We start from the raw sequence: 14268 nt of genomic DNA, 5'->3' as shown, positions 1-14268 counted from the left end.
AATTTTGCTGATGACCTCCAACGCTTCGCTGCTTAAACAGGAGCTCTTGGTAAAATATTCATACAATACTTCTAAAATCACTGTCTGTGGCAGCTGAAGGTGAAATAGGTTATTTCTTTTTGCAAAATCAGGGTAGTGAAGAGTAGTTCCATTCTGATGCTTAAAGACAGACTTTTAAAACAAATGCAAGCATACTGCCTAACTAATGTAATACGAAGTAAGTGAGAAGAAAAGAGTTCATAAGTGGTAGGTAAGGAAGAACTATTTCATCACCTGCTTCCTGAGATGACTTGAAATAAATGATGTGAAGATCAGTTAAATAAAGCTGATTTTTTTTTTTTTTTAATTATTCTTGATACCAGCAATCTGATTCCTAGCAAAACATTTCTTAAATGTTGGCTCTGTTTTCAGTGACAGTTGTGAATGCAAAGGTAGTTTGGGTTCTATATTGGGCTCTTCTGACTTTCATTGAAGAGCTTTCAAAATGATAGAATAAAACCACATTTTTCAAGTTGAGACAAGTGATGTAAGCATGTGATGTACATAGTGACAGGGAGATTGGCTTTCAGAGTTTTCAGAAGGTATGAAGTTGTTAGTAACATGCACATAGGTATATAAAATAACAGTATTTATAGAACTTCAATAGAACATTGGCTTGACTGGGACTAAAAATGCTTTTGTTCTTAAGGACTTTGCTGGCTTGTGGGTCTGAGTTGACTTTAAGGCCAAAACCAACAGTCTCACAAAATCGGCCAAAAGAATAGGCTGTAGCCTTCTTGTGAATAACAGCCTTCCAGAAGTCAAGATGATAACATATTACTAAACGCAGCTCTGCCAGAGTTGTTCCATCTCCAAGTCATTTCACAAATAACTTAAGGCACATACAAATACAGCTTCTAATTTTTTATGTGAGTGCCTTCAATACATTGCCTTTTTTTTTTTTTTGCTTCAGGACTTCCATCTCAGATTTTTCTCCCCTAGTCTTCATTCCATCTGCCAGATACTTAATACATTCAACTTGATGGTTTTAAATTGAATAATTATGGAAAGTCATGACAAGGCAGAAGATAACATATGCTACTTAATTTTGTTTGTCCAGAACCAAGTGCAGTGGTGCCTGGGTCTCTGGTGAAGCTCTCCAAAACTCCTCCAGTACGAGCAATGTGGTAAACCTTTATAAAGTTATTCTAGTTTGCCTTAAGTTACAGGCAACATTTTTAACATTAGGAAGATGAATTTGTATTTGTAGTCCTTTTTAGTTCAGTGCAATAGAAATGTCTCGCTTCACTGTGTCAGCTTTTCTGGCCTGACCTACAGTAATGGAATTGGCGTAGCTGTTCTTTACAAGAGAACTCCCTACGTTTAAGCCGTAGATGCTTGTTTGTACGCTTCTGATCAAAGCTTTTCTGCTTAGTGCTTCCTGACTAGCAAGTACAGTGATGGATGCAGGTGCTTAGTAGAGTTAGTGACCCGTTTAGTCCTTTCGAGTACCGTGACACACGGTGAAGGCAGCAATTGAAGATGAAGGTCATTCCTTCAGAGGAAGGAATGTTGTTTCCTGTCCTGGGAAAGCTGGTAGATTCTGCCCTTCCTATTCCCTCAGGAAGCAGGCAGAACACGTGCAGTGATACGGCTGGAAAGTAAAGATAGATGATATGAAGGAAGGTAGTTTTATTGCAATATTTTGTAAACGTGAGTGGTTATATTGATCATGCTTGTTTAGCATTAGGGAAAACACAAGACTAAACGTTTGTGTCTGGATTTAGGTATTACAGAGTGCATGTATACTAAATTATAGGGGTTTTTTGAGCTTTCCACATAGAAAAGGGCACGTTGCAATATTGTTACTAAAACTTTATTTATGTTGATCGTAGATTTCTATATTTGTCACTGGGTACCTGATGGCTTGAATGTTTATGCCAGCTTGTATGTCTGTGCTGTTTTGAAATGGATTTAATTTTTTTGCCTTTTTTCAGCAAAATTGTAACATGAAAAATTTGTTTAATGTTTCTTTATTTTATCACTAGTCTGCCATCCTGTGGTAAACTACTTCTTGCTGCTGTGTTCACAGTGGCTTACAGAGTTCTAGCCCCTGATATGAGTTACATACAAAGCTTGCAGAACTTTATTGTTATTGTTTGTTCTTCTTTTATGGTCCTCACCTATCTACGTAAAGCTTTGCACAACCTTTCACACAGTCATTTTCAATTAATTGCACTATGGCTTAATTGCAAAGCTAGCTCAAGGCTTCTTAGCAGGCATGATTAAATGTTGTAAAACTTACTTTCTTTACGTCATACAAAAGGAAGAGGTGTGGAGGTCAATTGTAAGATGCATTTGTTCCTATCCTCCAGTAGATGCTGTCCCAGTCACCCAAACAGTTAATCCTCTAGGATAGCTTTCCAAGGTTCTGGCTTGAGGAGAGATTAAGTTGCCTGCTGTATTAAATAACTGCCAACTTTGTGCTAGAGCACACGAGGTTGTCAGCCAAGCTAGGTAGATGGCTTTGTCTGGCATGTCTGGCTGGCCTGCTGAAATTCTGAGATAAAAAAGTATGTGTTTTTTAGACTTGACAGTTAAAAGAGAGAAGGTAGAAGGAGAAATAACTGTACTTTCCTCAACATCCTCAGCTCGATGTCTCCAATGTGACCAGTTTGGGGAAGAAACTTGCCGTTCCACCTTTCTGAAATGTCCAACACTCTCTAAATGTTTTTGAAAGCGAGCAATGTTTTGAATTCCTCTAAAGCCCATGCTCTAAAGATTCCTTCCTAGGGAAGGGGGAAACCTTCTGAAGCTGCCTGGCTGACTGTCCCTTTGATGCAGAAGATGGCCATCTGACACTTGGCAAATGCCCCATCTTCCATCTGTCTGCTAGTTCTGCTCTTGCTAAACCTTTTCATCGTGGGGATCTGTTTTTGCCTTTGTGCGTACAGGAGGAAGTATGTTGAGGCAAACCAGAGTCAGACAAGGCAAGACCATGTCTCTGGCAAGGAAAACCTCCTTTGTCTCCCAGCTCCTTCCTTTGTCACCTTTAAAGTAATTGCCAGCTGGGAGACAAAGTGAGGAAGAAGGACCAGGGGAAGAAGAGTGCTTTCTGGTTTTTTTTCTTTCTTTTTTTTTTTTTTCTTTTTTTTTTTGAGCACTGTCCATTACACTTAGCTTCTTGTTTAAAAATAAATAAATAAATTTGAAGACTATAAGGAACCTTTGGGGGTTTGTATTTTGTTTGCATTTGTTTCTAGCTAACAATTACATGGCCACTTGGATAATCACAGGCCTAGCTGTATCCTGACACAGCAAAAGGAAAGGCAGTTTGTGGCCCTGTTATCTGAATTGCCATGACCTGTAGGAGCTGCCGGGTGTCAAAAAATTCAGCAGGTTTTTAAAAACAACAAAAATAAAGTGGATGGAGGTGGGGAGGCAGGAAAGTGTTCACTTCTGCTTTGACAGACTAGGACTGGGCAGTAAATTACTGATGGACCACAATGTTTTTGAAGTGACATTTTCACTCTGCAAAAATTTCACCACAACCCGTTGAAAACTAGATTTAGAAAGGGCTGTGAAGAAATAGGTAGAGAGAAACAGCATAAAACTCAGGTCAGAGTTCAACTCTGCATTGGCTGCAGGTGGCTTTAGCTATTACTTTGTTCATTTTTCTGAGCCACGGTGCTTGAATTACCTGCTGCCTGCAGGCAGCAGTCAGCGGCTTCTCTGAACGTTTCTTTCGTTGGCTTCCAGTCCACCCCTTTTCTTTGGTTTCATGAGAGTACCATGCTGTGGGAAGGGGATGCTTACGTTCAAGGGCATAACTTGAGGCAGTCATGTATTTCATTCATATTCATGGCTCATCTGTAGGAGGCGTGTCAAAGTTCAACAGACCAATTAAAACTTCACCCCATGCTACATGTTTGCATTATTGCGCCAACACAAGAAATCCTGCAAAATAATTTGATTGAGTTTTATTCGTTACCGAAGCTTACAATGTCAACAGTGACCAAAATAAGGAGAAATTATTCCACGTCACACTTCTTCACACAGAACAATTAACTATTTTCATGTTGCAGACAGAATCCTAAAAGTTGCAGTTGCATTAGCAATGGGGGCAGGGCTTTGAATTGAGTCTGAGCTGGGAGCTCGCTTCCTTTAGCGCTCACTGTGTCAGATCATCTTTGGATACTAAATGTGTTGCTACTATAGGTTGCCTTTTGTGAAAAGCTCTTTTGATACCTCACTGGAGTTGACAGTGAATGGAAACACCAGTTTCTGTTGATCTGAGAGCAAATAGCAGAGCAGTCTGCTACATGAAATTGTATTTCTCTGCACTTTTTTATGTGAGAATAAGTCCTCACCAATGTCAGACACGTGCCAAAATGGTATCTCTAGCTTTTTGGGCTGTTTTGACATCTTGTAGGCAGCTGGTCATCTCTGCTCTAGAGATTAACTGCTGCAGACCAAAGAGAGATGGCAACATGTAAGAAGTAGATATATTTTGTTGCATCTGCTTGAGCATACTGACTGTCAAATATCATTACTCTGTCAAGATGGTAAAACTTGAGGGTGATGGAGTCATGCACATTGCCTTAGAAGCTGATCTTGTGTTTATGCTGATAGTTAATTGTTCTGTGTGATGAGGTTTGACTTTAAATAATTTCTCCTTATTTGGTCACTATTGACATTGTAAGCTTAAGCAGTGAATAAAATTTAATCATAAATTATTTTGCAGGGTTTCTTGTGTTGGAGCAATAATGAAAAGAAGCAGCAGAGGGTAAACTTTGACATTCCTCCTACAGATGGGCCAGTATGCACTCACAGGATCTATGAGCTTGCCCAGTAGACTTAAAAACAGCAGTTAATCTAGAAAAATGTGACTGTATGTGCAAGCACAATTCACTAAGGATTCAGAAAGAAAGTAGGTTAAATATTTTACCTTGACAATTTTGCCAGTATTTTTAAAGCTTTATTATTAGAACATGTGCTTATGTTAAAAAGGATGTAATGCTTTAATATGAAGAGATGCTTGTGCTTTGAAGGCTTTTAACTAGTTTTAATTTTTTTTCATTGGTTAAAGGATTGTTGAAAAGAAACAGGTACATTCCACATGGATAAATGAAGCCACTTACATACACTGTCACCCTAACCACTCTGCTTTTTTTTACATTAGAGAGAGGTCAGGAAGCAAAGGATTGTGTGCTTGCTTTGTCAAATGAGATTTGGGAATCAGGGAAGAAGGGAAGTCTTCAACAAGAAACACATTCCTCTAACATTTCAGTGTTCTCAGCTATTTGAGAGTAGGTGGTAACTTCATATTTCATATTTTTTTCTTACTAGTTGTACCTCAGATACAGCCTGTGCTGTTTAAGCAAGTATAGTTGTATTCAAATGGAGAAAAAGAAAAATTGGGGCAAGTTTGGATTTTATTTTCTTTTTTTAATGTGAAAGTCAAGGATGCTTCTACCCTGGTTTTGGTAGAAGAATTAATTTAAAACTGGAGAAAAAAAATTCATTACGTCACAGATACTGTTAAAGTTAAACCCAACAGAGGGCCAACAGTAATCAAGACAATGTCAAAATACAGCTTTATTTTATATTGCTGTCATTCGCTACTGCTTGTTAATTATAATTAATTAACCTGAGAAAATAGTTAAAAGAAAAATGTTTGAGTGTGCCATTTGACCAATAGTGTTCTGTTCTAGGGCAAGACAGCCTTATACCGTGCAAAATTGTCTACTGTCAGAATAGCAGTTAGCCTTGACTTTTCCAGGTTCTTTCAGGTCTCAGTGCTGAGTCTTCTTAAAAAAACAAACTTTCCTTTTGTAACACAAAGAAGGAATTACTTTCCCTTCTTCCATCCTGCTATTCTAATTCTTACATCACCTTTTGGCTACTTTTCTTGGATGGCCTTGGTAAGGGATTTGTTCTTTTTCTTTCTTAAGCATCACTTTCTCTTATTTGATCTTACATTTAATTTTTTTTTTGGCATTCGCTTATCCATGTTCTTTTTTTTAAGTAGTTCTGTGATTCCTGTTACATGGAAGACAGAAAGACATTCTTGTATTTGTAATAGTTGTGTTATGAAAGGCTTGCAGGTTGAGCTTTGTTGACTATCAGATACTGCTTGTGAAAATGAGTCTGGTTTTTATTGGTTTGTTTTTATTATAATTTACTAAAAAAGTCTTTTTTCCCTGTAGTACCTCCATCCTTTGTATTCTCGTGCAATGCATTTTGCAACCCTGATTTGCTGAAGCTGGTCTCAAATTAGAATTTGCCTAAGATTTTCATGATTACCAATGTTAATCAACTAATATCTTGGTATTCTTTTAGGTTTTGTATTTAAGACTGATTCTGGTGTACTGCACAGCTTATTGTGGTTTTTTCAGTTTTTTAAATTTGCTGGGGTGAGCTGTGCTCTTTGAAGTTCTGAAGTACAGAGATAGCAACTTTCCCGATGGCCTGTTACAAAACCAAAGTTGAGTGAAGTCCTGTATGCTTGTTTTCCTTGTATCGAATACCATTTATGATACCTACACGTGTCTTCTGAACTACCTTGATAGAAATGACTGCCATGCTTGTTCTGGAAATAGACCATTTTATGAAAATGGGTAAATAGCTGAAAATAAACAAGTAAGCCTGACTACTGGGTGAACAGACAGCAAAGCACAATTCATTTAGCTTAAGGTAGAAGTAAACCAAAGTAGAAGAAGTTGGAGAGAGAAGGAAGTCCTGATTGATGATATATTTGGCCTTTGAACTTAAAATCTGTTACAGCCTTTATTCTCTTTTCTCTCTCTGTTCTCTTGTGCTAGGAATAATTGTTAAATTAAAAATCATAGAATGGTTTGCACTGGAAGATATCTTAAAAGACGGTTTAGTTCTAACCTGCCTGCCATGGGCAGGGACATCTTCCACTAGATCAGGTTGCTCAAAGCCTCATCCAACCTGGCCTTGAACACTTCCAGGGAGGGGGCATCCACAACTTCCTGGGAAACCTCTTCCAGTTACTCGCCACCATCACAGTGAAGAATTTCTTCCTAATATCTAATATAAATCTACCCTCTTTCAGTTTAAAACTGTTACCCCTCATCCTATCACTACACTCCTTGATACAGTCCCTCCCCATCTCTCCTGTAGGGCCACCTTTAAGTACTGGAAGGCTGCTATAAGGTCTCCCCTGAGCCTTCTCTTCTCTAGGCTATAAACAACCCCAGCTCTCTCAGTCTGTCCTCATATGGGAGGTGCTCCAGCCCACTGATCATCTTCGTGGCCCTCCTCTGGACTCGCTCGAGCAGGTCCATGTCTTTCTTATGCCAGGGGCCCCAGACCTGGACACAGCACTCCAGGTGGGGTCTCACCAGAGTGGAGTAGAGGGAGAGCATCGCTCCCCTCGGCCTGCCGGCCACACTTTTGATGCAAGCCAGGATACGGTTGGCTTTCTGGGCTGCGAGTGCACGTTGCTGGCTCATATTCAGTTTTTCATCCACTGGTACCCCCAAGTCCTTCTCAGCAGAGCTGCTTTCAATCCCTTCATCCCCCAGCCTGTCGGATTGCCCCGACCCAGGTGCAGGACTTTGCACTTGACCTTGTTGAACTTCATGAGGTTCACACGGTCCCTAGCCTATACTCATGCCAATGGTGTAACTGTTTAGTTTTTCTGTACTAGGCTCTATTTTGCTATTGTGCAGAATATGTTTGATTTGAATCTTTAGGTTTGTTTACACCGCAATCACAGAAATGCAGCAAATTTAATTAGTTAATATTGGGGCTTGCACTACCTGGGCAATCTGTTGCCAGTACCCAAGCTACCTTATTTCAAATTAGGTTAGGTATCAGTATACCTTCGTTGATTGCAAGGTATGGTCTAGTGTGTTAGTTAACTATATTTCATAACTGGGGAGCCTGGAATCTCTGTATTTGAGGGGGAGTCATTGTTTGGGTTTTTTTGATAAAGCTAAAATGCTGTATTATCCAAAGTGCAGCATAGAACACCAGTGGAGCAAAGGCAATAGATAGGGGAAAAGGACAAAAGTTGCATGCCCATGTCTTGGCATATATATTTAAAATATAAATGTGATACTGATCCCATTAATATTTCATTGTCAAGTGGCTTACAAATAAAAATACAATATTTATTTTTCCCAAAAGGTTCCTCCCGATATTAAAAAATGTTTTTTCCATCTTTGCTTGGGATTCCATTTGAGAAAAATACTCTAAAGCTGGTAGTCACTTAAAAACTTGAGGGTCATAGAATGTTGCATATACTTTTGCAGCTTCTAAACATCTCTGAAGTACTCATAACTAAAATTTTTACAAGTGAAAAATGTCAACACCCAGACAGACTTCTGTATATGTGTCAATAGTATTGATATATGCTATGCTTTAGGTTTTGTTTTACTAAAAAGTAAGTCTTGCTTTGGGTTACAACAGGTTTGCATACGTGTATGTTATCTGCAGGTAGCAACATAGGAAGTGCTGAGTTCCAATGTTAGGAAATGCAGAAAGAAGTACCTGTTTATTGACCCTAATGTTTTCTCATTTAATATGTTACATGGGAAAATAATAATGCTTTCTTTCCCCCCTCTCTGGTTTTCTGTAGTGGATCAGATCTATCATCTAGCATCTCCTGCTTCTCCTCCAAATTACATGTATAATCCTATAAAAACATTAAAGACCAACACTATTGGGACATTAAATATGCTGGGTAAGTGGAAATCTTTTGTCTTACTTAACTTTGTTAGACATAATATAACGTGGACAGAGTTACTGGAGGGAGAGGAGGATGGAGCAGATGAGTTGAACATTTTAAAAAGTTGATTCTTTAAGAAAAATAAAGGGGCGGGGTTTCCCCTCTTCGAAGATTTTTATATTTTTCCTTTAAATATACCTACAGATGAACTCTGGCAACATGCAAGCTCAGCTATTAAAGCACAAGAACTTCATGACTGTAACTTTGCTATGGAGTAGTAACTGTGCAGTAATTATAGAAGTCATAGGAACAATTAAGAGCATGGGATTTTTATAGCAGAGTTGTGTCCATGACTGCACTTCTCACTTTGGTGACTGTGGAACATTCCTACATTTGCCATGAGTGACTGGTCCTTTCCATCACAGCAGATGTTGAACTGGGTGCGACTGCGTTGGCTCTGGAAACCCTGAACAGCAAGAGCGCTGCACTCGCTTGTGCGTGCCTTGGCTAGCAAATTCTGCAAGAACGTTTAATGTCTAGCTTCATGCTAGGCAATTACAAGGCAACATTTTCAGCTTTGTCTATTAGTTTTGATGCTGGGAATGGGCCTATGAAAAGAAGGCCTCAAGCTTTCACTGCTTTTTCCTCTCATCTTTGATCCATTTGGCATATGCTGCAGCTTGAGCTGGGTGTCAGTGATCCTAAGAGTTATTAGGAGTCAAAAAAACCACTGGGCATTAGCTCAGCTGAGTTTCTCATTTGAGTGATACTCTATTGAGTACAATTCAGAGAATTAAGTGATTTAGAAGCTATTGAGGTACCAGACAGTTGTACAGCATAGATGAGAGATTTCTTTGATTGGCCATGCCAACTTGAAGGCTGCAAAGTCATTGAAATGGAGTGCAGAGTAATCTCGAGTGATTTGTGGGATCATCCAGGCTGTTTAAAGGAACACAATAAAGGGAAAATGATTGGTTTTGGCCTATGACATGTTATTCTGTATCAGTTTCTTTATGTAGCTTATCTTTAAGTTTTGGTAATCATAAGATGGTGTGTTGTTTCAAGATCCTGATTTCATAGCTGGAATAGTTTATGCTTCCTTGGCCTTTATTTAAGGTGTAATATATTAAGTTCTTGGATCTTAGTTCAATGTAACTTTTAGTCCCAGAACCAAACACATCACACATGTGGGTGCTGCTCTGCTATTTCTCAAGTCTTCCAGCTTGGGAGTGGGAGCTAGGTATGTGATTTACAGCTAGATTTATCTAGTGAGAGAAATCAAATTCTCTTTGTAAAATGGGATCACACTAAAGCAGTTAATGTGACTGAAAGATTCTTGAACTTGATCTAATTATGTTTTTCTTTCCCTGCTCAAAATTTAGGGTTAGCCAAACGTGTTGGAGCACGGCTGCTGCTGGCCTCTACATCAGAGGTATATGGAGGTAAGAAGGATAAAAGTTTTTAGAGCTCTTGAGATGTGACTGTGTAAGAGGGTATTTACAAACCTTTTGTTGGCTGACTGATAGATTTTCATCACTGTCTTAGCTTGATTTCTTTATCAGATGTACTTCTCACAGCTTAAAATGTCGGCATTTAGTACTTGCTTTAAATCTCTAGTCAGAGTGGTGGAAGGAGGCTCAGACTTTGTCTGTAACTTTCCTATGTCTTAGTTTATGGCTCTTTTCCAAAAGGCTTGTGGGGGAATTTTGAGTGTTGAACTCTTATTAAAATCCAGATGCCATAATGAAAACCTGTGAAGGAAGATAATTTCAGTAGCAAATCTGGTTCTGTCTTCCCCAGTTGTATTGTTACAATTTAGCAATTGCCCTAGTGTGTGCCGCACAGTGCAAGAGACAAGGACGTAACCTCCAAGCTAAGAAAATAGTGATTGTGCATGCAGGCCATTGCGGTGTCTCTTCAAACATAATATTGAGAAATGGTGCCCTATCTCTCCTTCCTTTTGCTGTTACTTGGAAGTGAAGTAGCGAGAGAATAACTGATAGAGCTGCTAGCTGGATGCAACAAGAATCTTTAGTACTTTCCTGGGGCGTGTGACAGACGGTGTGCCTACTAGAGAAACTTCCCGCTGTTGTGGACTCTTGCCTAATTGCTAATAGCAGTGTTGCAATATTAATGGAGACATGCAGGCACAGTCACCTGGTCAACGTTAGTAGTTGTGAGAGTCTAGGCTTTAAAAAACAAAGCAGCAAACAAAAATACTCATCTCTGTAACAAGATGCAAAGCTTTGTGAGGAAAAAGTGAGGAAGGCCATAAAAACATATCTCAAGGAGTACACTTTTGGTGGAATAACTTCAGTCAAGAAGATTCAAAGTAAATACCCAAGCAAGATATCCGGTAAGACTACCGGGCAACCAAATAAGCGGCCTGAGCATGTGCAGCATTCCTACTGCCTCCCTTGCTTTTGATTATCCACGGTCAGGCTCCACAGAGAGAAACGGTAGCCCCAACAACTCTGCTGTAATTGAACAAACTCCCTTCTGAAACAGGGGACCAACAGGCAAAAAAAAACCCCAAGTTTTGGAGCCTTATTGCTCTGCTACAGTCCACCTGCTGAAGTGGAAAGCTTGAAACTCCCATTATCAGGCTTTGTTGTGTCAGTAAAGCCAGTGGAGAGAGTCTACTCATACCATACTCTGATAAACAGACAAAAGTCATTTTGCTGAAAAATAAAGGACAGAAAATAAAGTCAGAAAATATCTGTTAGCTGTCTCCACAGGAGTTCTCAAAGGAGTGTTGTATAGAGAGCTTCCAAGTGCTTTGTAAGGCTGCTTCTGCCAGAAGGGAGACAGAAACTGAAGTGGCCTTCCAGATCACAGCACCTTCTGGGGCCCTTTTAAGAATGCTATATATGCTTTTGTAATTGTGTAAAACCTCTCTGCATTTGTCATTTCCCTCTGGATCTCATGTAGCAGGAATTCATTTGTAATCATACCAGTGAGCAGCATAAAAACCGGAGAGCTTATCAGAACTGACCATCAACGTTGTTTCAAAAATAAACTGTAACAGTTGAAAGTTTAGTAGTAATGTATGCAAACTTCAAACCCAGTAGGGAGGGTAAGGCAGCACAGATAGCAAAGTGGGGAAATGTAACAAAATGATTGTATTGTTTCAAGCATATGGAGCAAACACATGGACACATAACACAGCTAGGAGAATTTTGGCTGATTGGCTTATTTAGTAATCAAGAGCTTCTGTACTGGATCAAACCAAAGGATTGTCTAACCTGATTGTTTGTGCCCAGTGATAGCTATTAAAAATGCTTAGGACAAAACAGAAGAAACATAGCAAGTACATTGTGGTATATCGCTCTACTCTTTCTTCTTTAAGAAATGCAGTACTTCTCCATTTTGTCCATTTTTCTGTCCTTGTTTCTTATTTTATAAAACTTGAAGACACTTTACTTTCTTTTTTTCCAAATACAGTATAAAGTGCTGCCTACGTAACCTATATTTCCTCTGAATTGCATTAGATAAGAGTCTTATTTGTTCCCTTGAGGTAGTCTGTCTTTGCAGAGAGGAGTTGAATTTAACCCTCTGTTCACACACTCTTTTAGGGGAAAGCAGGTGATGGCTGTTGTTTGCCTGTGCTCAGTTATCGTACTAGAGTCTCACATCTTCCGTAACTGGCATTTTCGTGGTTCTAGTGAATGCACTTTTAAGGAATGATGTTGAAACTTAGTATCTTTTAAATGCATAGTTCAGAGAGAAGCTGTTAAACTGTATAACACCAGTGATCTACTGAAAGTTTCATTATATATAGTCACCTTTTTGATAGAAGATCATTTAAGGTGGTTTTTTTACCCCATAGATCCTGAAGTTCACCCTCAAAATGAGGATTACTGGGGCCATGTGAATCCAATAGGTCCAAGAGCCTGCTATGATGAAGGAAAGCGGGTTGCAGAGACCATGTGCTACGCATACATGAAGCAGGTATTAAACTTGTATCAGATTCAATGGATTTTCTGTAAGTACAAGGTCCAAATGTGTGGGAAAACTGGAACATGTGTATTTAGGGGTAGGAGGGCAAAAGAGAATGTCTTGAGTAGGAGCGTTCATACTGTAGCTGCAAAATCTGTTTTCTTTAATGCAAAAGTTGTATTACTCCCATCTGTTGTGTTTTTTCAGATGAGCAGTGTACTTCAAGAAAATGTGCTCTAGTCTTCTTGATAGATATATTATGTCTTTCAGTATCACAAATAGTTTTTAGACAGATTAAACTCAGGTGACCTTACTAACTTGGGAGCCAGATAACAGTTATTTTAAGTTGGTCCTGTGCTGAGAAGTGCTTTGCTGAATAGGGCCATTACTGATAAATGTGGAATGTTTAATGAGCATAATTGGAATCAGAATATACAGGTAAAGATGAGGAAGTTCTTTAATGAGTACCCATGCAGGAGCAATGTATTTTAAATCACTTTAGAAATGTCTTAAAATTATGTAGGTATAAATACAGCCCTTAACGAAAGATAGGAATACTCAGCTATGTAATGGACTTTTCCAGACAAATACAGTAACATGAGGATAAAAATGCAATTTAAAACATGTTTGTGAAATGATACATGCCAGTTTCTGTGGGGTTTATAATCAACAAGTAGAAACTCATCATTAACTAACCCAGCATCAACTCTTCACCTGTATGTGAATCTTACTTACTTGCTGTTCAGCTCGTCTTTGGGGGACTGTTTGATTAGAAAATGTGGCACACTAAAGAAAACCATATCACTGTTTCTTGGTGTTTGCAGCCTTAATATACAAAGGTATAAATCAATCACAGGTAATATATTCTGTAGGATTTTAAACATTTAAATGATAAAAAGCTAAGGGCTTTTAAAAACCTTGAAAACAGAATTAAACTTAAGGGGTAAGACTTTACGGATGGTACTTTAGTACAGAGGTTCTAGTAATTTTCTCTTATTTCTTCTGCCAGACAGAGAAGGCAGAGGTTCGTGTCTCCTTTGTTCTCTTTTAAATCACTTAAGGTACAATATGGGGGTACTGCTCTTGTTCAGGATCATGTCTTCTATGCTTCACTGTAGAAAAATATTCCTCATGGATCTGGAAATCTGTTCGCAGTTGAATATTGTAGATTTTATGAGAAATTCTTGTGCTGTAGGATATTGATTTTTTCCAAGTTTGTGGTACACACTGCAGTATTCTTTTAGAAGGGCAAGACTATAGGTCATTTTGAAAATCACAGGCTGTATCTTAAAGCCACAGGATGAGTCATGATACTATCCCATAAATTTTATGCAGGATTTACAAAGGATAGTAAAGATTTGTAAGGTGGAACTGTGATGCACACATACATTAAGTGAAAACTCATGATGCAAATGAGCTCTGTGTCCTAGGGGCAGCTCTGTGAGATATTTCTTGTACTTTATTATGGGTTAGTGAAGTCTGCCCTAGCTTGTCCTACATTCAGGTATATTCTGAAACACTGTTGAGCCTTTTTTTCCCCAGAATTTAGATGATACACTGTTATTAGTGGAGGAAACATTATCTTTTGCTAGTGGAAAAATCTGACTACTGCTATGAAAAGTATTGTGCTTTTAAGGGGGTTTTCAGAC

The 14268-nt window shown here is 38.8% G+C and overlaps 1 protein-coding gene across 2 annotated transcripts in view; it reads left to right on the top strand.

Moving 5' to 3' along the window:
* UXS1 (UDP-glucuronate decarboxylase 1) overlaps window positions 1–14268 on the top strand; it is a 65912-nt gene that overhangs the window by 31310 nt on the left and 20334 nt on the right. For both annotated transcript variants that reach the window (XM_087757543.1, XM_087757544.1), the window contains 3 exons: window positions 8591–8695; window positions 10063–10122; window positions 12510–12631. In XM_087757543.1, coding sequence (XP_087613669.1) covers window positions 8591–8695; window positions 10063–10122; window positions 12510–12631 — 287 coding nt within the window. The remainder of the gene's footprint in view (window positions 1–8590; window positions 8696–10062; window positions 10123–12509; window positions 12632–14268) is intronic.

This window comes from Nipponia nippon, unplaced genomic scaffold (assembly GCF_047370975.1).
Source record: "Nipponia nippon isolate SJK-2023a ecotype South Korea unplaced genomic scaffold, ASM4737097v1 scaffold_2, whole genome shotgun sequence".
NCBI classification, from domain to species: Eukaryota; Metazoa; Chordata; class Aves; order Pelecaniformes; family Threskiornithidae; genus Nipponia; species Nipponia nippon.
Note: the sequence above shows the minus strand (reverse complement) of the source record. Positions and strands in the feature narration are given on the sequence as shown.